The following is a 20877-nucleotide window of genomic DNA, read 5'->3' on the forward strand; positions in this document are numbered from 1 at the left end:
ATGACTCTTGACAAGCATCCGCTTCAGTGGGAAGTTCAGCAATGACTTGCACTTTCTCAGGTATTTTTTTAATTTCATTTTCACACGGTCATTCTTCACGTAGGCACTTATGTTGTATTAACCAATTAAAACTGACTTTTATGGAACTGTTTGGCAATAGTTGCTGTACACGTGCATGCCATCAGGGTGTTAGCTCCCCAGGGTGTCTCCGACATGGAAACATTTTAACCTGTTTGGGATTACTAGCAGTTATATAAAACGGATTGCATACCTCCGAATTGGTTTGGGGCAAAACGACTATATGCAATCTTTTGGTACTTTGTTGCCTACCCGGTTGTTCCTTTCTTGATGTACATTCATGCTAACCTGCTAATGGCAGTTTGTGAAACTGTTGCTAAATCGTAAGATACAGAATCATGTACATGGACACAAACTCCAGCTTTTCAGTCTTAGACAGTTTAAATTGCAAACCAATGCATTTAATTTGCAGTACATTTTACGCTTCTAACAAAGAAGGCTTTAAGAATTTAGCTGAAATAGTGCATAGAACAAAAGAGTGGTCTTGAGTGGTGGTCGGGAGTAATGGATGGGTCAAACACAGACATTTTAAATGTTAATGTCAGTACAAAAGTATTTTGTGTTACAAGCTCATAATACACTACCGAATGAAATTCATACGTTTGAAATTTGAACAAATGTTTGATGGATGGGTCAAACAGACATTTTCACCAGGAGACAGAAGTTGGAGTCCCCTGCAAGTCTGAAAGTCAATGTAATATTTTAACTGACGTGTTACGTGTGAAATGTACGTTACAGTCCTTTACTTCCTTCTCTTGTAGTTTCCTGTATGTGCAATAGTTTTAACCAAAACTAGATCTTTTTTTTGTTATCATTACCAAGTTGCCGGGTTTTGTTAAGGCACCAAACCTATTTAATTGAGTTTCCAAAAAGAAGGTAGTTGGGGCAAAAATACGGAATCAGACTGGACTGGCGGTATTACACGGGAAGAGCGAGAGAGAGAGCCCTGCTTGCCACCCAATTCGTCGGACCACCACGTAATGTGGTTGTGTTGACCAACACAAAAGTGTTTTGTGTTACAAGCTTAAAATACACCACCGAATGAAATTCATACGTTTGAAATGTGAACAAAATGTACAAAAAGAATAATATGTGTCTGTATATATTATACAGTATTTTCATTAACTAATTTACTGAACTGCCTTGGTACTGGTACACCCAACACCATCAGAATCCTAGCACACATTGCTTCTCTTACACTGTAAACTTGGCCAGATGATCCTCTGGAAACCCTTTTATCTTCCCATGTCCTGTTAATTACAAATGCATAACAAATTGCTCATAAGGACCCCCATTCTACGATCCCCATCTCTTTGAACTGCCATGTACTACAATCCCAGTCATTTGTTGCAACAGGTCCTATTACCCCGGAGCTGATACTCACATTTAACATCACTTTATCTTTTTCTTATTTTCCTTAGAGGCACATTTTGAACAGAAGCTGCTGTTGCATCATAGCGGACAGAAAACGCATTTCTCTGTCTGTCAGAGAGCAGGATTAGGCCTTCTTCAAACAACACCTCCCATCGGTACCGTTGAGGAATTCAATGTGATTTCAAGCCCATGCTTGCACAGTCATACTGTCACTATTGTATCAACACGTGTTTTATCACTTTGAACAAAGGAGCCTATTTATATATTTTCACAAAGAAGTGCTTTAAGGGCTGCCCAAAGACACCAAAACAGACAAGTAGATATTTTTGATTTTATATCACAAACATATTTTGATTTCTCACAGAGTCACTTAATCAGTAATCAGTACTTAATGCCATGTGAGAAAATTGTCATGAGACCATACAATAGTTATGTTAGCTAGAAAATGGTTGCGTGCTAACATAAGCTGTTGTTTTAGCTTGAAATATTGCCCAATGTCCCTCCCTTTGGGTCTTTTCAACTTTAAGACGTGGAAAAGGAAATGGTTGGGAAGTTGATTTACCATCAGCGGATTCATAGATGTCTCTTTCGCAATGTTAGTTGATGGGAAAGTCTGTTGCATTACCTGGGGGCTTGTATGTTGATGGAATGACTTGCACTCCTTAAAGTCATCCTTCATGCACTAAAAGTTCAATAACCTTGCTTAAGCTGTTCAGTTCATACTGTTGACATGGCGGCCATTTTACTGGTATAATGTTGTACCCACAAATATACTCGTTTGATCACAAGACAATGGAAAGTAAAATCCTGAAGGAAAGTTGGCCAAATTTCCAAATCGTGCTAAATGCGTATTTAATAACTCATTAGGTACTATCAACTAAGTGACAACAGCTAACGCTAATCAATAGCAAACAATAAGCTACTGTTAGTTAGCTCACCTACTCTTACTTAGCTAACAATAAGCTACTGTTAGTTAGCTAACAATAAGCTACTGATAGTTAGCTAACAGTAAGCTACCCTAACTTAGCTAACAATAAGCTACTGATAGTTAGCTAACAGTAAGCTACTTTAACTTAGCTAACAATAAGCTACTTTTAGTTAGTTAACAATAACCTACTCTTACTTAGCTAACAATAAGCTACTGTTAGTTATCGAACAGTAACCTACTCTTACTTAGCTAACAATAAGCTACTTTTAGTTAGCTAACAATAACCTACTCTAACTTAGCTAACAATAAGCTACTGATAGTTAGCTAACAGTAAGCTCCTCTAACTTAGCTAACAATAAGCTACTTTTAGTTAGCTAACAGTTAGCTACTCTTGCGTAGCTAACAGTATGTTTAGTTAGGAATTTACGCCTTTCCTATCACATTGTGTAGCCTACCATACAACAGTTACGTTAGCTTTAAAGTGGTTGAATGCTAACGTGTAGCTGTAATGGCTTATTTAATATGTTGTTTTAACTTGAAATGCAGGCAAGCGTCCTTCCGGATTTTCACTATTCATAATCTTTAAATCTATGTTTATACAATTTGCAAACGGCATTAAGACACTGTAAAATCATTTAAGTTTCCAACCCCAAGAGTGATGTCAGAAGATTAAGGCCGCCTTGTGAATGTCGTGGGCTGAATATCCTCAAAGCTGTCAGCTCCTCCTCCTTTCTCAAACACACCTGCGATGTCTGCACTCCAGCCCTCCCTCATGACTGTGTGTCCATGCTTTCACATTTAAAACGGAAAAAAACAAACCCAGCACACCTGACTGTTGGGAGCTTATCTGCTCCTCCCACCTGTCTTGTGTGGTTTTATAGCTCCTCCTGCACTGTCTGATTTGATCCAACACCTGAGAGGACTTCAGAGAGGACAGCGTCAAATTTCTACTGGTAGGTGTGAGATAATTATATATGTAACCGTGTATGAGTGCATCTTTATCATGTATAAGATTATAACGGTAGCATAACTGTTCTGGATTTCAACACAGGGAGATTCATGTAAAGTCAGGCATGACTTGTGTTTGCTTTGCTGCGTTTTTTATGTAGTATAATATGATGAAATAATTGAATAGTATAGTATATACAAGTTAATGGATATAGTAATGATAACAGTCCAGGTGCGAGACTTAGCATTCCTAATCCACGACAACAGAAAAGTGATGGTTAAACTCTTTTCACATAGTGATTTAAAACCGCCTTGTAGCCCAAGGTGCTTAACATTGCCTTGCAGCTAGTCAACACAGCTGAACTATCATAAACTTAGCATCCCATGCATTGCACATGTCACGTGTGGAAATATCAGTCTTTTACTGACCTGTGACAACACGTTAAGCAGGTTTTAATGCACATCCTGGTTTTCTAATCTCCTGTGTGCTCCATTGTAAAGGAACTTGCCCCATAACCAAAACCGCACACCTGCATGACACAGCAAAATTCGAAGCTATCACGAGTCGAACAGTAAACAATGGGAATGTGATAGTTACACGTTACACACATAGAATGACAAGGCTGATATGAGATGTCATTTGATAGATGTCAACACCTAGTGTCGGCTGTTTGCCATGCTTGAATCCTTAACTATGCGCAGAAGACACTTGGTTAATGAATGCAAACATAAAACTAGAGTAATCAGAATTCAACCACAAAATAAGTTCAAAGATCAGACATGCTCTTCATACTGTACAAACTGACCCATTTAACAAAGACAATTGCTTTGTAGATTATAATGCCTATAAACAGCTTTACACCACATAAACTGTAATTGAAAACAGATATAACACATCTGTCATTTCCATCCTCTTTAATGACCACTATTTAGTCTCACACGTGGGGTTCTTTGTGAATTAGCTTGGCCCTGTCCTCGTCTTTTGTTGAAACTAACTATGTGCTACACAAGTCAGGCCAATAAAACTCATCAGAACCAGCCACAGAGTTGGACCTTTAAAGCCGCTTTCCCACTGGTCCAAAAACCCGCTAACACTTTAGTGGGAAAGTTTACAATCGGCATTCAGACCGGGTAATTATCGCCTCGGCTCCGATTGGCAAGGATGGGAACGGATCGACACGTTAATATCCGCCCCTTCCGCCCCCTTTCACCGTGATGCTATGCTCTGTTAGTAACTTCTGCAATTGCTTGTCATCTCAGCTACAAATTCCACCCGTGTTCGTCCGAGCAGCGCTCGAACATCGCTCCACATTTATCAGCGCCGAGTTTAATACACAGACTGAATGAGTAATAGATACAATAAAGACCTAACCACTGTAACATCTTCACTGTTTACTAACCCTGTCTCCAGCACGTTTGTGACGTCAGACGGCAGACTGCTGGCAGACAGCAGAAAAGAGACCGACAGGAGGATACTTCACTGGCAATGGGAAAAGAGACAATTGGCATTTATTAGCGGGTCTCCCTGGGTGTGAAAAACCTGCGTCAACTGCTGTCCATTGTTGATTTGTAGTTCAGCAGACATTTACAGGCTAAAAGACAGACTAACTTCCCATTCGCTTAGCTAGTGTACTTCACTGATTTCTGTTGATCATCAGCTTACAATGTCAGAAGCATCAGTTAATCATTAAAGCTGAAAGTGTCTAATATTAGCTGATGGTCGACAGAATAAGCTGCCATCTGTTCTCCAAACTTGAGCATTACTTTGAGTCTTAAAATAAAGATAAATAAAAATAAATAAATAAGGCTTGCATTAAAGACAAAGTAATTTCATGGACCAGTTATATTGTAAATTCAGCAGTTGTATTGTTCTTATGTTCTGTGTTTAGATTTAACCCTACACACATTTTCTGTGTCATTGGGTGTACGCTTAATCAAAAATTCTGTTAAAAATTGAACACTTTTAAAAGTAGTTGTTCTGTTAATAAACATAGTTTAGATACACACAAAGTAAGTAGCTCACCTAAAGACCTACTTCACCTCTCTGTGCCACTATAGCGTGATGTCACTATGTGTTACAGCATGTGTGTTTTATTTGTGGTCCCTATTTAGCTACATGGACTTTGGAACGCCTGCCAAAGTTAGACCACGGATGTTTCCAACCCTTTCGTTTGATCCGACCACAGTGCTGAGGCAGCTCCTTGGATTTGGCCAAAGCAGTTTTCTGTCATCACTGGTGGCGAGTGTTTGGCCTGTGTTTAGCAATCTGCCCCCCTTTTGATGATTTGTTGGCTGGAGAATTGAACAGAATAACTGAAACCACTAATATGGGTCCAGTTTTCCCCCAAACAGCAATGAACGGTCGCCAAAATCCTTGCAGTTCAACTGTATGTCACTGGATAATGTTGTGTTAATAGAAAAAACTGTGTACAAATTAATTAGCATAGCAACAGCGGCTGTGTTTACAGTTCTGTATTTGTTCTCAGTCATCCTGCTATTAGGGAAGTCTTTTGTGATTACGTGAATGGAAACATGTGTGTCCAAGATGCTATCTACTTAAGTTTACGTGATTATGTTTGTGGTTTGGTAATCTACCAAGCACTCTATCATATCTCAGTGTAACTCCAGCTGGATTATCTTTATATTTAGTTGTGTTTGATTTTTCTTGTATCAGGGCAGAATAACTGATTGCAAAAACACTTCATTGCTAACAATAGGCTGCATCTACACAGAGGAGGTAAGACTAGAGGCCAGAGTTAACCCAGTCCAACCACACCCAAGCAGCCAAAACCATTTAGATTTACAGTACAGGATGATTTGACTGTATGAATCAGGTAAAAATAGATACTTTCAGGTTCCTCCTGGTGCTTACATGTTGGTACAGTGGAAGAAAACAAAACTATGGGGGACAAAATACTAACAAGAGAGGAGAAATCAAACGTACTTGGAGAGTTGCAAAGTATCCGCCGTTGGTACGTGATTTATACAACAAAATATCTTTAGAAATCATAATCCATGTATATATATCCTTATATAACAGATGTATGATATGTTACGAAACGTTATGCCCAATCTCCCAACCCTATGAATGTCCAACACTTTCTCATCCAAGATTGTCCAATACCATCGCTTCGCCAAGGCCCCACTTTGCTTCTCAAGTTAGTTTAGTGTGTTTTTGGTTAGGAAAATGGTTGCTTTTGGAAAAGTTAAGGCTCATTGGGTTGAAATAATAACTCAACGTACAGTTTTTGTCCTTGGTGAAAGTCATTGTTTGACCTTTATATTGCCCATGACTGCCATCCCCAAGGGTGTCGAACCAGGCAGAAAAGGGGGAGTGAGTACACAGGGTCCTAATGTGAAAAGGTCCCACAGAGATGTAATAATGACTTGCCATGGATAAGGGGAGGATCAACACCCCTGGCCACCCAATACTTGATTGCTGAGCAGTAGCTCTGAGGATCAAATATTTCCACAAATGGGTTTGTATTGAAGTTAGTTAAAGGCCCAATCTGTCTCTGGTATATTCAAAAAGCCGTCCTTGTGTTGACCATGAATAATTTGTGTGTAACAGTAGAATGTGTCATCGTTGTTCAAACACTCATGTTTCCTCATACAGGAAAGAGGACATGACGTTAGTTGTTGCTTCGTTTTTTAGGTGTCACAATACGAGCACAAATGTTCTCTACCATGTTTTCCTGTAAATCAGAGAATCAAGGGCCCCTTTACAAGCCTCCAGCGGGGCAGTGTGGCCCCTAGACCCCCTTGACCGAGGTGCTTAACCTCTATTAAGTCTCTCCGCATCCAAGCGTGTGTAACGGGTGGCTATGGAATGCAAAGCCCTGCCAGAGAGAGCTGCCAAGTCAGCAAAGAGCACAGTAATGAAATAATCAAATCATGTTTTAATGGAAGCGATGGCCTGTGATGATATAATTACTTCGCAGGTACCCTGGGAAGTTGTCATGTGCACAACAATGGGGATACATGGAGCGCTAGTCACTGAAAATTAATCAAATTATCTTAAAATAGAAGCTTTCATTCAGTCAATCCATCAGGTTGGCTTCAAAGTTGGATTCCCACAGTTTTCTTCATGTCTTTAATCATCAATGGGGAGGGGCAACTTTATATTCTCTGTCAGTGGTGGCGGATTGGGAGCTTATGATTTGATGCTTTGAGATAATCCAGCGCTGCATTCCTCCCTCGGGCAACCTTGGTCCATAGTGTGAGGGTTTCGGAGCCCCACCCAAATTAGGTGGTTTTATGACTGTATGGCTGACTTGCTGGCGGCAGGACGGACTTCCACGCTTACTTTATCCTCCTTTTACAAACCAACCCCAGGAGTACATAAACTAAAGCTAAATTGTGTAGTATTAATACTTGGACCCTTTGTATAATGTACAATATATCCTTGTTAAAGCATTGTTAAATGAAGCTTCCTGTCCGTCGCACTGGCAAAGCTGGATGTTGAACTTTCTTAACTTTGTTTGGTTTGCACAAACGACCACTGTACAAGTTGCTTTAGGGTTGATGCGACTTTATTAGTCCCTCATCCCGAACAAATCCCACGATATGATCATTTCTCCCTTTGCCTTATGCCCAGTGAGCAACAGGAATTTGGGTTTGTTTAGCTTGTCTCGTTTTGCCTGAGAGCCTCACAGTCAAAGGCTGTTCAGACAAGGGAGAGTCAGGGTTGGACTCACTTTTCTGTCAAATGATCCGGACGAACAGGGTCTTAATTAATCCATCTCATTAAGGGGCTACATTGAAGGCTTAGTGAGTATCCACATCCTCATAAATAGAGGTAAGTTCAGCTCCAGGACATGCGTACAAGCTTTCAAGTCAAGTGAAGAACAAGTCTTTCTTGGGAATCCCATTCTCAAAACATCTTTTTGCATGATTAGCCGTAAACTACATAATTTATTTTACTTGAATGTGTGATCATATTAGCTTTACGAGTTTTGTTTTATGATCGATTAGCTTGCCGTACCAGGACCCTTCTAGTAGATCTTCAAATGCACTCAATACAAGCACTTTTAATAGGGTTGTTAAACAGCCATCGAATTAACCTTTGGTCTGTAGAAATTAGGACATATGTACTCTTTGCGTACTGAATGTGCAGTTGTTTTCATTAATATGCTACTAATAAAATCACCTAAGTCTGTATCCATTGGGGGGGATTGAAAGTACTAAGTCCACCAGTAGATTGATCGTCGAACAGCAACGGCTCTATTTTGTTGCTTTTTCACTTACTTGCATGGATAATATGTTAGACAATGTGGTATAATATTCAAACAAACCAACGGAATTGCTTAGTATTGGAAATATATGCTTATTTGCTGGCTTAAATGAGAAGGTGGGTACCTTTTGGAACTCTGGAACCAGTGGGAACCAGCTACCCTTGCTCTTGTTGGTTGGCAGATTTCTATTTAGAATGTGAAAGAGCAAAGCTAACCGTCTCCTACTGTTTTTAGACTAAGTTAAGTAAGCTACCTAACGGAGGACTTACCAACTTACTAACCTGAGTAGGGCTACAAGTATTGGTCCGTCTCAGCAGCATAGTTAGAGAGGTTACCTCTGAATATATAGTTTGTGAGAGATTGTAAAATGGACATTGACACATACAACGCATATCAGACTTACACCTAGACGTTACTACAACCTTTATTTGCCAAAGGATTTAACAACTGTTGCAGACTGGTGCGGGGATTTGGATATTTCAAGGTAACCCAGTTTGAACACACGATCAGTACATGCTGGTTAGAAATCAAAAGGGAGAGGAGGACAAAAAAAGTGAAAGCAGCTCTAACACATCACAGAACAACACACTGCGGTTACAAGACTCTTGTAAAGAATTGCTCCTCAAAACATTCCCATAAAATCTGCAGGAAAGATTATCAGAACCAAATATCTGGCTTACCACGAGCCTCGGGGGAGCCCTGCACAGTGTGGACATAAGGCCAGAGGTTAATGTTTAAATGACTCCTCTTTCACAGGGCATGCTTTTCACGCAGGTTGAAGAGGAAAGGGGTAAAGCCACAGGAATGTTTACCTATTTAGGACATGGGAAGTAGAGTATGGCACCGAGACAAAGTGTTAGAAGTCTGATGTTGACCGCATCAGGACCTCCACTTTCAAAGGGTTCAAACAAGGCAAGAAGACAACTTCAATTTCATACAGTTTGCCCGACCTGAAAGTTGAAGCAGCAAATTAATTTGTCTTGTCAGACTGTACAAAAAAACAGAATAATCCTCTAAATATTGAATTATCTTTCTGGTCGGATAGTTGGTAGACTATAATCAAATAGATGGCACAGTGTTGTCAAACACTCACGTTGTTGAGGTGCTTTTAACCAATTATCCTGCAAGGTAGTTCCACAATTCTGACTCCCAAGCGTTACCTTGTTCAAGCCTCCCTCATAATCATTATTGAACTTAATTCAAGATTTGAAATCCTCCGTTAATCTTTGTTTCTGATTGGCTTCAACTAGCTCGTTAATCTGCGATGCCAGAGTTCAGCACGCGTAGGTCCCCGCCTTTGCCCACGTGGTGGGTCCACAGGGCGGAGGCGCCACCAGAGGTTGGACGAAATCCCCTCCAAGGTATTGCTTAAGGAGTTTCCCTTTACTTGGCAAGATGCTGCAGCACCTTTTTGGCAGATTCATGTAGGTCTTCAAAGTGTTTTAGCCCGGTCCCTTCCTTGGAACCAGTATGCCTTGGGAGACCCTACCAGGGTGTATTGCCCCAGACATCACAGCTCCCAGGTTCACAGGGACACAGGAACCTCTCCACCAAGTTAAAGTGGGTAGGTAGGTTGGAGAAGAGCTGCTGCTCCTTCATATTGAAAGGAACCAGCTAAGGTACCATGGGCTTCTCATTAGAATGGCTCCTGGATGACTTCCTTTAGAGGTTTTCTGGGCACATCCAGCAGGGAGAATATCTGGAGGTAGACTTAGAACTTGTTTGAGGAACATCTCATCTGGCCTTGGAACGTTGCTGGGGAGCAGGACAACTGGGGAACCACCACAACATCACCTCGGATAAGCTGAAGATATTGGATGGATGGATATCTAGATAGTAGCACATAAAAAAACAGGTGACGGTCTATTTTGTTAAAGAAATTCTTCAACCATTTTTTTAGCAAATACACGATTTCTTTTCTTTTAGAGAATTAGATTAAAAGTTCGATAATCTCATGTTTGCGCTGTAAGCAGGAGCAAAGATGTGGTAACCCTTCTTTAGCATAACGACTGTAAGCATGGGGAAAAGCTAGCTACTCTTTGGCTAGGTTATTCACCTTTAAAGAATACTGTATCATTATTGTTTGACTTGTATCCAAACAAATATGTACAATCTCTGGTTTAAGGGGAAGTAAGAAGGAACAACAAGATTCAGTGTCTGCAAACAGCTTCCCAGAGCCACAGGGACAATTCCAGGCTGATTACGGCTTCTTCCCACAAAATAATGGGCCTATCTTGTAACCTGAGCTACATGATGAGCCGGTAAACAAGTGTTAAGTGTGAAGAATATTTCGTGCACAAACTACCTGTAAAACTGAATGTCGACTTTTAAACATTTCTGTTTATTTAAGGATCAACAGTTTATTCACAGTGTTTAACAAAATAAAACAACATGCTAAAATTCAGAGGTGTTTGCAGACATATTTTGAACTTTGGAGCAAGCCAAGCTATCGGTTTCCACCTTTCTTTAAGGTTTTACTGCGAAACTAGGCCAAGCAGTTCCTGACTAGCTCTTTTGTTCACACGCAGAAATGGGATTGGTGTATCTAATTTGTAGAAATAAAGCTAATAAGCAGATTTCTCCTAAGGTTGAAGTATTCCATTAACTTCTTTTTCCGATCGTGTTGGCTAGCATCTCCTTTGTTATAGTGTCCTTAAGTCGCTTGTGGCAGACTTGTGGTGCTGTCTTTATCCTTTGTGCAATACAGCTTTGTTAGGCCCACTCAAAGAACACAATTGATCAAAGCAGCTCTGGTAGTAGTAGACAGGCATGTTTGCCAGGTCTGCATGGCTACAACAGGGGTGTGTTTGTGTAACCCTGTCACCTTAGACATGTGGCTAGCACCCAGGTTTTCTTACAATGAATGTGTAGAGAGGTGTTGGGTATCTATTCTGCGTCAAGACTCATCAGTGTTAGACGCCGTTGTTAACCTGAGACCTTCTGTTTATCAGATGCTTTAGTTAACGAAACCCAAAAACACACAGATATGAGTTTCACACACTATGGAAAGAAGGTGCAGTTTAGGGACTTCAGTAACCACAATTTCCTTAACATTACCCTAATAACAGTACAGGGCATAGTCTTGCTTTACCTAATCTTCTCATATCTAACACCCGACCTAAAAAATGTGGGGTAAATATATTTATGTTGTATTTTGCCTATTCAAACTTGAGATTTCATTTGCATTTGGCAGTGTGTTTTTGTTGTTGCCTTTTCTGCATGTGCAGAAACTATTCTGCTGGATGATGTAGTTGCATATTTGCATGCGGTTTGCAAAGTAATTGCATACACAGTATGAGCACTCGCTTTGTGTTTATAGGAAGAACTGGGAGCAGATGTCTTAATCAAACTTTTTTCCCCCCCTTAACCTGCTGCATTGTTGCCACCTATTAAAAGTTTTGAAACCTTCTCAGTTATACAAGAGGATCGCGGCAGTCTGGGAGGGTTTCACAATGCGTACCACTGTATATCAGTGACCCACTGCCTTTGTCCTGCCTGCCTGCCAGACACCAATAAAAGACGCTGTAAAGCATGCAGAAATTGTGTACGCCTGAGTTCCACACCGTGGCACCACATTTACTGGGCTGCAGGTTTGTCAGGACTGAACAAAGACGACTGTATTGAAGGACCCTTACTGCTGGGATTTTATTTGGCCCCTGGGAAGCACAGCAGAGACTGCATTTGGTGAGAGGATATGCAGGCACATGTGTGGATGAGGAATTTGTGCATTGTATATGATTGCAAGACTTTTTAGCACTTCCTGTCTCTTGACCCTTGACTTTAAGTTTCATTGGAGGAATTTTGTCTTCTAATGAGGGAGCCTAAGTAAATTTGACATTCATTCTTATAAGGACTTGATTGAAATACTTTAACAACTGAGTAAATCTTTTATTAAGTTTGGGCCGTATCATTGTGGATTCTATTAATTTACTACTTTTAATGATACGAATTTGCAGCAATTTCATTTTTTAAAAATAATTTATTGAATATTTTATTATTTCCGTGGTATTATCTGTGGAAATGACCTGCTGTTTTGTGCTCTAGTCAGCTAAATCCAAAGTGGAACTAGCTGTTGTTACCAACAGAAGTAGGTCTGTGGGTGATAAGGGTTAGTCTAGTCATAAACCTTTATCAACAAAACCATAAAAAGGGTCAAAAGCAACCCGTTGTCCTTAGATGAACTGCAAGAACAAAAACAATCACATTGGAGGGCATGTTTTCGTGTCACTCAGAATATTACATTTCCATTTGTCTTCTGTAATTGGTACATTCTGTATAGTCTTCTCTAGGAGGAATGTCACTGGCAGCAGCGCTCTGTCTCAGTTTTAATAACTGGAAACGTAGGATAACCAGGAGACATGATTTCCTGAACGCACTGTATCTCCAAGGATAGGCTGTCATTTTTTAGTAAAACCATCTTGTCCTCATAAATTGTGTCAACAGATCAAATCAGACCTGCCAGGAAACAACAAAAGCCTGAAGAGACTTGACTACTTGTAAAAAAGATTATTCAGGGGTAAAAATTAATCAAAATTTCAACACCTAATGGCTCAGTTAATCAAAGAACTGACTGATGAACAAATATAGACTTCCTTTCTTACTTGACTTGAACAAAGAAAGATAAAAATAAGTGACAACCAAGAACGGACTTGGTTGCAACTCTTCTAAAGGCTGGGTGTGAGGTTCCGGAGAAACATTGGTGAAATTGTGTACATTGTGGTTAAGATAGAGTTTAAAAAGCACTGAGCAAACATTGTACGGACAAATAGAATGATGTGATGTGTGAGCAAACAATGTTACAAGCTAGATAATGTTGTTAACGTTAGCTAGTTTGTAGGTTAGGAAACTGTCTCTACAGTTGCTGCTGCAAAGCTAACATGCTAATGTAGCTAACATCACAACAGCAGCATGTCTTGGCAGACAAGAAAGTAAGCTATGTCTAGTGTGTGGTTCGGTCTGTTCCACTTTGTATCCAGTTTACAGAGCCTGGGTTGCTTTGAGGAAACTGTGGTTAAAGAAACATGTCATCTGCATAGAGGCGTATCTTGAATTTGAACTTAAGTTGTTGAAGTTCTTATCTCTGATAAATTAAGCCAGGTGGCTTTTTTTGTGAGCCCTTGCTGCAGTTTGAAACATTTGGATTTAGTGGCAGTACATGTACATGTGGGGTTGAATACATGCATCAAGTGAATAGATGAGAGCACCAGGCGCTACGCTGTGGCATCGTGCTACACAGTTTTGTTATGTTTGTCTAATTGATGTGGTTTTAACTTTAAGCCAAATACTGTCTGAAATCAGGGTAATCTGTGTCAGATGAGCAGGGTGGTAGCGCATTTATTCTCATGATTTTAAGGAAGAATTAACTGAGCAGTCATTCTATAACCTTGTTTCCAAAAGTTTCCCGGTTGTAGCCAGGAGTGATTCAATAACTGGAAGCCATTCCTATGCTGGATTTCAAGCTTGGTTGATTTCTTGAAAGTCTGGAGCTTTCAGATTGTTTAAGGAGTTTAATTCACTTAGGAAAACATCTTTGTGTATTCAAATCCTCCTAGCTGAAACACAGGTACGCACGTGTGCTTGTATCCACAATTGAGACTACAATGAGCTCCACTTTTTGCACGTGATTTATAAACCTACTAATATAACCTAATATGCCTAATGCAATTTTCTGAATGAAGTCCAAGGTGCAGAGTGTCAGCTGGAGCCAGGACTTTTTACAGTGGCTATAAATGCTCAGCTGAACGAGCACAGGCAATGACACAGTCCATTAAAATGTGCTGAGAGCTGCTTAAGGTGGCATAAATGGTTAAGACGCCGAGTGCATTTACAGGACAGAGTCCACAATAGGGAGTTAAAGGCGGGTGTTGCTGTCGAACTGGAGAAAAAAGTGTACACGATGTAACACTCGCAGAGACACTTAATGAATTGGTTTTATTCTCTATTCAAAACAAAGAGTAATATTTTGTAGAATGATATTATATATTTATATATAATATTATCATGTGTATAGTCTGTATAGCTGTTATATTTACAATGTTACAATTTCATTTAGCAGATGCTTTTGTCCAAAGCGACGTACTGTTTATCTGAGAGTTTTTTTATCTTCATCTTTTGCACTCCTTAACACTGCACTTTCTTATTGCCTTATTGTGTATTTTGTCTGTACATAGAAAGCCTTGTAGACCAGAGCCAAATTCCTTGTATGTGTACACATGCTTGGCCAATAAAGCTGATTCTGATTCTAAAAAGATAATAATATAATAAAGTCGAATCAAATAAACATAACTTTAAAATATTTATTATAAGGTATTTCTGATAGTTTTCAGAAGTATTTACTTCAGGGTATTCTTTCCTATAAATGCTATAGAAAAGGGATTAACCTGTTCAGCTAGTGGGATGGGGTCGGGGAGGTGTGTCCTCAGCCTGATGACATCATAATTTAAGGAGAGCACAGTGTGGCAGCAGGATGCTAGGATTTTAATAATAGAAGCGCTACTAGTTTACTTTTTCCTGCCTTGTATATAACATTTTAACATCAATATTTGAAAAAAGGGGTGGATAATTTTGTTATATTTCATCATTACATCACTTACGTGGTGGTCGTTTCGTAACCTTTTACAGTTACTGCTAGTAAAACTCCACGCGCCAGGCAGACTAGAGCTGAACATATTGTGCTCCCCTCTGCAAATTTGGATTGCGGCGGTGCACCGACTAGCAGCAGCTCCACACAGAGCTACCCCTGCCCGGAACAAACCATTTGACCACCCGGACGGGGGTGGTCGCGTTGTAGGAACCGACAGGAAACGTAGAGGTAGGAAGCGTGATGTCGAATTCTCTGCAATTTATCCTTTCATACGAAAAACCCGGCGAAGCTTAATGTACAGGTTTACTGTATTTACCTTAGGCATTAATTAAAGAGCATCGTTTGACTTAAACCACGCCTGTACTGTTGAGCTGCCTTCAGTTAGCGAACGTTGACATGAAGCGGTTACATATGTATCCTTCAGTACAGGCACAAATGAGCCCATGGGGTTGTAAAATGTCATTTTCTCTTCACTTTATTTTCATTTCATTAGTGTGACCGTGATAACGAGAGGTGGTTACCTTGTTGTGTCTGTCCGTTATGGCAGCATTACATGGTCACATGGCACAACAGGGGACAATGTGGGGGGGAACGGAAGAGTTAACCGAGGTCATATGGCGTTCACAGAAACAAAGCAAATAAGTTCTTCCGTAATTATGCGCATACTCTTTTTATATCCTAGATCAAATGCTGAAACACCTGCTTCTAATATTGATATGTGTGGAAAAGAAATAACTAATCAAAACATGCCGGTTTTGTTCGAAATACACCATAAACCTTCCTCCCATGATACCACATGAAATGACAGCATTGTATGACTACAATACCCAAAGCTCACTATAGAACATTTCCGAATTATGATAGACATTTCTGACACAATAAGCCCCATTTTTATACATATTTTGGCTTCTAAATGATTTTTAAAAGCTGGCACATGCTACACGTGCCTTAAAGGCTGCAATATATTCTTTTGGGGAAATGCGACCGATCAGATCCTCTAGCTCCACTTAAAGTGCTTGTTTTTGTAACGGACAGGCTCAGATTGTGTTTCTAAGTGTCGGACAACATTACAGAAAGGATCCCTGCAAAGATAGATTATTCAGTTAAGATGCGTTTACCTTAATCAGACAGACAAAGGAGTTGCTGGCCCGATTGGCTTGTTTGTTTGTGTTATTCTGCACTTTTAGTGTTTAAAATGACTTATTTTTGTCAATGGAGTTTGGTGGCTTTTGTCGAGAAATTGGCTGTTTCTTGGCTACGTCTGTATGTAAACAAAAAGGTCGATCTCTGTAGGGACAGTTTTAATTTGAATCTGAGCCTGTCGGTGGCAAAAACAAGCACTCTTAGGGGATTTCCTTGAACGTGCACCTCCGCCTCCAAGGGTTAACTAATATGCAACTAAATTTGCTGGTGCAGCTGAAGCACTCTGCTGGAGCAGTTCCAAAACTTTCTGAACCTATTAGTTCACATGATATGTAAAAACGTAGCCCTTTTAACTCAGCTATTCCTCTGTAAACTAGGTGAATCTATTAATCTGGTTTAGGTCTGACTATCAATAAATTCATTCTGAAACCAAGTAGCTATAAATAAAGGCTTTATTAAACTTTGCACACAAATGTTTGATGATGGTGAACAGTGTGAGAGAAAAAGTCCCTGGCCAGATGCACAAGCCGAAACTGCAGATTTGGTCCTTGAGTGTGCTGCAAAGCACAGATAACAGACACACCCCCACAAGCTTCTGTCCTTGAGACAGACACATCACAGATAAGTGAGGTGGCTAACTGTCAGAAAATACACCCTGATACTTGTTACTCAATCCCAGCTGTGAAGATGTGAGGGAACCTTGCTTTGTCTTGAAGTGAACTGTATTTCCACATTTTCAGGAATTGTTAACATTGTGTCGCTTTCTTTGGTTTCTCTTTCCTCAGGGGCGTGTTGGTGTCTCTGCCAGAACCAGTAATGGCCGACAAAATACCTCCCGAGCAAGAGAACCCACTCCTCCACCACGGGGGCCTCCCAAATGGGAAAGAAGCCACCAAAGACGGCCTGCAGGCGAGGGGCCAGTGGGCCAGCAAGGCAGAGTTCCTCCTGGCTGTAGCGGGGCAGATTATCGGGCTGGGCAACGTCTGGAGGTTTCCTTACCTCTGCTACAAGAACGGAGGAGGTGAGAAGAGGGGACGCTTGAGATATAAAATGTGGGAAAATGTCATCATGGCTCTGTCTGACACCTGGCCTTATCTTTTCCTCTGTTTGTCTTCCATCTCTTTTCCAAAATCTTAAACTAGGAACCACAATTGAAATTGTTTGTTTGGGCTCGGGATAAGTGTAATTGTATTTTCACATCTATGATAACGTACAAGATATCCCCTTGAAGATGGACAGAAGTGCTCCAAAGTGTGTCCATAACACTGCTTTGTCCAGTCGATTAAGAGACCAGTAATATAATTTAGTAGTAATATTAAAAACTTCTATGGGTTTTAATTTGGGCTAGTAATGGGCTAGGTGTAATCACAGCTTCCTGCGTGTGTGTCCAGGTGTGTTTTTTGTACCCTACCTGCTGTTCCTGGTGCTGTGCGGCATCCCCCTCTTCCTCCTGGAGACCTCACTGGGACAGTATACGAGCCTGGGAGGGGTCAGCGCCTGGAGGACTATCTGCCCGTTATTTGGAGGTACGCTAATCTAATTGTGTCATCAGTGGGCTATTTTAGGCTTCATTTAGGGTTGTGGTTACTTTTTGTGTTGATACATGCACCAGTACTAATTTATCTGCTTACCTAATGAATTAATAGTGTCAATTATAGGATTCCAAAGTCCAAAGATATTCAGTTTAAATTCAGATTTGTCAAAGTAAAACACAAAGTGAAGCTGGAACAAAGGATTGGAATAAAACAAAAAACGAGTATCAAAATCTTTGCTGATTAATTGATTCATTTGTCGACTAATCGTTTTATTATTGCTACTATTGTCATCACCAAAACCAAATATATTTGAGTCTAACGACTCATGTGAAATGGACATTAAAGTTAATCTACAGCATCTTCAGGAAGTGGTGAAGATACACCAAGCAAAGCACAGCAAGGGAAAGGAGTGGCCATAATAAGTATCACTTCCTAAAGCCTGGTTCCTACTTTTGTGTGCCATAGGTAAGGCGTAGCTGCAGACCCTACACCGTAGCGTGATGTGCACCTCACCAGAAATGTATCTACATGTTGCTGCAGATACTCATTAATCTGCTTCAGCTTCTCAACAGAAAAATGTAGGACACTGTGCTTGTTGCTAGTTTGTAGCTAGCTGCTACAGCCTGTTGGGGATTGCCAGTCTTGACTCTGCGGTTCCACCTCAGCGCCGTAATGAAGCTCCGTCCTCATGCCACCATTACGCCTCCGTGCGTTCTACATAGAAGACGAAACGTAACAGAAGCGAAATAATCCCGCCTTGAACTGGCAGTGTAAAAAGGGCGTATACTGAATGTGCTAGTGTTTTATCCTACATCGTATTTTTGGCCTTTTATTAAATGAGAGGAAAGTGGATAGTGTTGGAAACAGGGGATAATGAGATAATGGGGTATGACATGCAGCAAACGGCCGAGGGTGGGAGTCGAACTTCAGCGTCCCGACCGTAACCAGAAAGCACAGGGGAGACTTATTGTTGTTCAGCTCCAGTACCGAAGCTGTAGCTAGCTTCAGGGCTAACTCCTGTCACTTGAATACACCAGCAGCAAGTAGCAAGCAAGACACGGGAGCGCGGCTTGAGTCTTGAGGAGCCTTAGGCTTTGTTACGGTACGTTAGCTCTGTTGTTTACACAGATACTGATCACTCTTCTCCAACATTTCACATAACTCGCTCTACCACCCCACTCTCACGCTGAGCTGAACCGGCACCACGTGCTAGTGTTTTGAGTGTTTGATCAGGAAAGTCAGGAAAGCCATCACTATATGCAAATCCTTCATGGGCGTTTGAACACACCGACTTCCTTTTTCTAACACTTCCGTGTGTACACTATGTTGGGCTGGCAGGAAAAACAGGTTTTGCGAGTTACACATTTGGCTGTGAACAATGGGCAACTCTTTCAGGAAAGTACGCAGATACGTGTGTCTGCAAAGGGCCTTCATGCACTTGACGATTTGTCCGTGGAACAGTCCTGAGCCCACGTGCACTTACCGAGGATGCACAGCAAATTCCAAGAGTCCTTGAATGTGGAAGATGGGATTAGGAGTGTTTAACCCTGATGCATTCCTTTAACCCATGATATGGCTTTGCTAGCTACAACCCAGGAGCTATTACTGGTCAAGTGCAATGGCTGCATTTAACTACTTCCTCCATTTGATTGGATAGATTGACAGTATTTGACTGCAGATTAATAATGGCTCGTAGATGTTTTCTCTCCCCTCTGCCTCTCTGTCGACTTTCCGTTGTATTTTCCCTAATCATTCTCCGTACTGGCACGAGCGCTCAAAGCATTCCTACTTCCACGTCAGTACGAAACACATATTAACAATCTGTCTGCAATCGGAAAGTTTGTCATGCCGTGCCAGCTGCATGCGTGTGCACATTGTATTGAGTCTCAGCTTTCGTATGAAAACAACTCAAGGGTGCAGAAGGCGACATGCTGGCTGCCAATAACAACACACTTGAGGTTGGACATCTTGTTTTGATGGTATCCTGTTATTCAAACAGTATCGCAGTTAATGATTAACTGAGGTGCCTTTTAAGAGACAGAAAACAGGTTATTCAGGGCTTACATAAGATCCAGGAGGACGTAAACCCTTCATATTCCTCAAGCACATCCTTGGCTTGGCCTCTTGGAAAGTCCTTGAAAATGACACACCGCCTCGCTTAGTGTCCCCTCATGGCCGATCTGGCACAGGCAAACCAACTTTACAGTTTCAGCTTGATCTGCGTCAGTCTTAATCACTTCAGGGAGGAAGTATTGATATCCACGACACCTCCTGCTGCCTTACTCTACCATTGTTGAATTATCGATTAAAGTGCAAAACCCGCTCTCAGGCAGCAGAAAAGGGCATTGTACTTTTCATTATGTCAAACCAATGACTATTTAAAGATGGACGTGTCTCTATGTACTCTCATCGTACAAAACTGAAGCCTAAATACCCCCATGACGGGAGCTGCTATCTTGTGATGGTGATGTCATTTGGAGCCATATACGCTAACCATTAACTTGCAGGAAAGAAACATCTTTTTATACAGTCTATGGGTCAAACATGGCCTGACTTACCTGCTTGGGGGCCCTGGGCTTAATATATGTAGTTGGCCCCCCATTGGCCCTCCAACTTACTACCCTCTGTGCAATGTGGCCAGTTATTTCTGGTATACTGTTTTGCCTTTAAAGGAGCAGTTCTCCCCTGGAAAAAGCCACTGTAATCTGTCTTTAGCTATTTTAATCCAACGTAACAACTGGAACTGAGACAGGAAGAAGTATAGCTAGCCTAAACGAAAAGAACACAGGCTTAGGAAACAGGCGGAGTTATAAAGGGTGCCTTTGTTTTGGATGTTTCATAGTCTGCAGTCATCGACCTTTTTCATTCGTTCAGCCGTCTCTGGTGGAGCATCCAATGCTGGGTGGTATTTTGAAGCGGGAGTTGAGCCGACACTCCCAGGAAAAATCACAAGAGACTGCGACGTGCCTTCAGAAGTGGGTCATAGGCTCGATCACCATTGTGTTAACTCGTTTGGCTAAAAACTTAGCAGACATTTATTGAACTGAGAATTTT

General features: G+C 41.0%; 1 protein-coding gene across 1 annotated transcript in view; it reads left to right on the top strand.

Moving 5' to 3' along the window:
• Window positions 1-3292: 3292 nt before the first annotated feature.
• LOC138603737 (sodium- and chloride-dependent GABA transporter 2-like) overlaps window positions 3293-20877 on the top strand; it is a 36789-nt gene continuing 19204 nt past the window's right edge. Inside the window, exons 1-3 of the mRNA XM_069675634.1 lie at window positions 3293-3333; window positions 17074-17309; window positions 17680-17814. Coding sequence (XP_069531735.1) covers window positions 17105-17309; window positions 17680-17814 — 340 coding nt within the window. The 5' untranslated portion in view covers window positions 3293-3333; window positions 17074-17104. The remainder of the gene's footprint in view (window positions 3334-17073; window positions 17310-17679; window positions 17815-20877) is intronic.

Source organism: Semicossyphus pulcher, unplaced genomic scaffold, assembly GCF_022749685.1.
Source record: "Semicossyphus pulcher isolate SPU_LCO1_2020_fin unplaced genomic scaffold, fSemPul1.0.p SCAF_24, whole genome shotgun sequence".
NCBI lineage: Eukaryota > Metazoa > Chordata > Actinopteri > Labriformes > Labridae > Semicossyphus > Semicossyphus pulcher.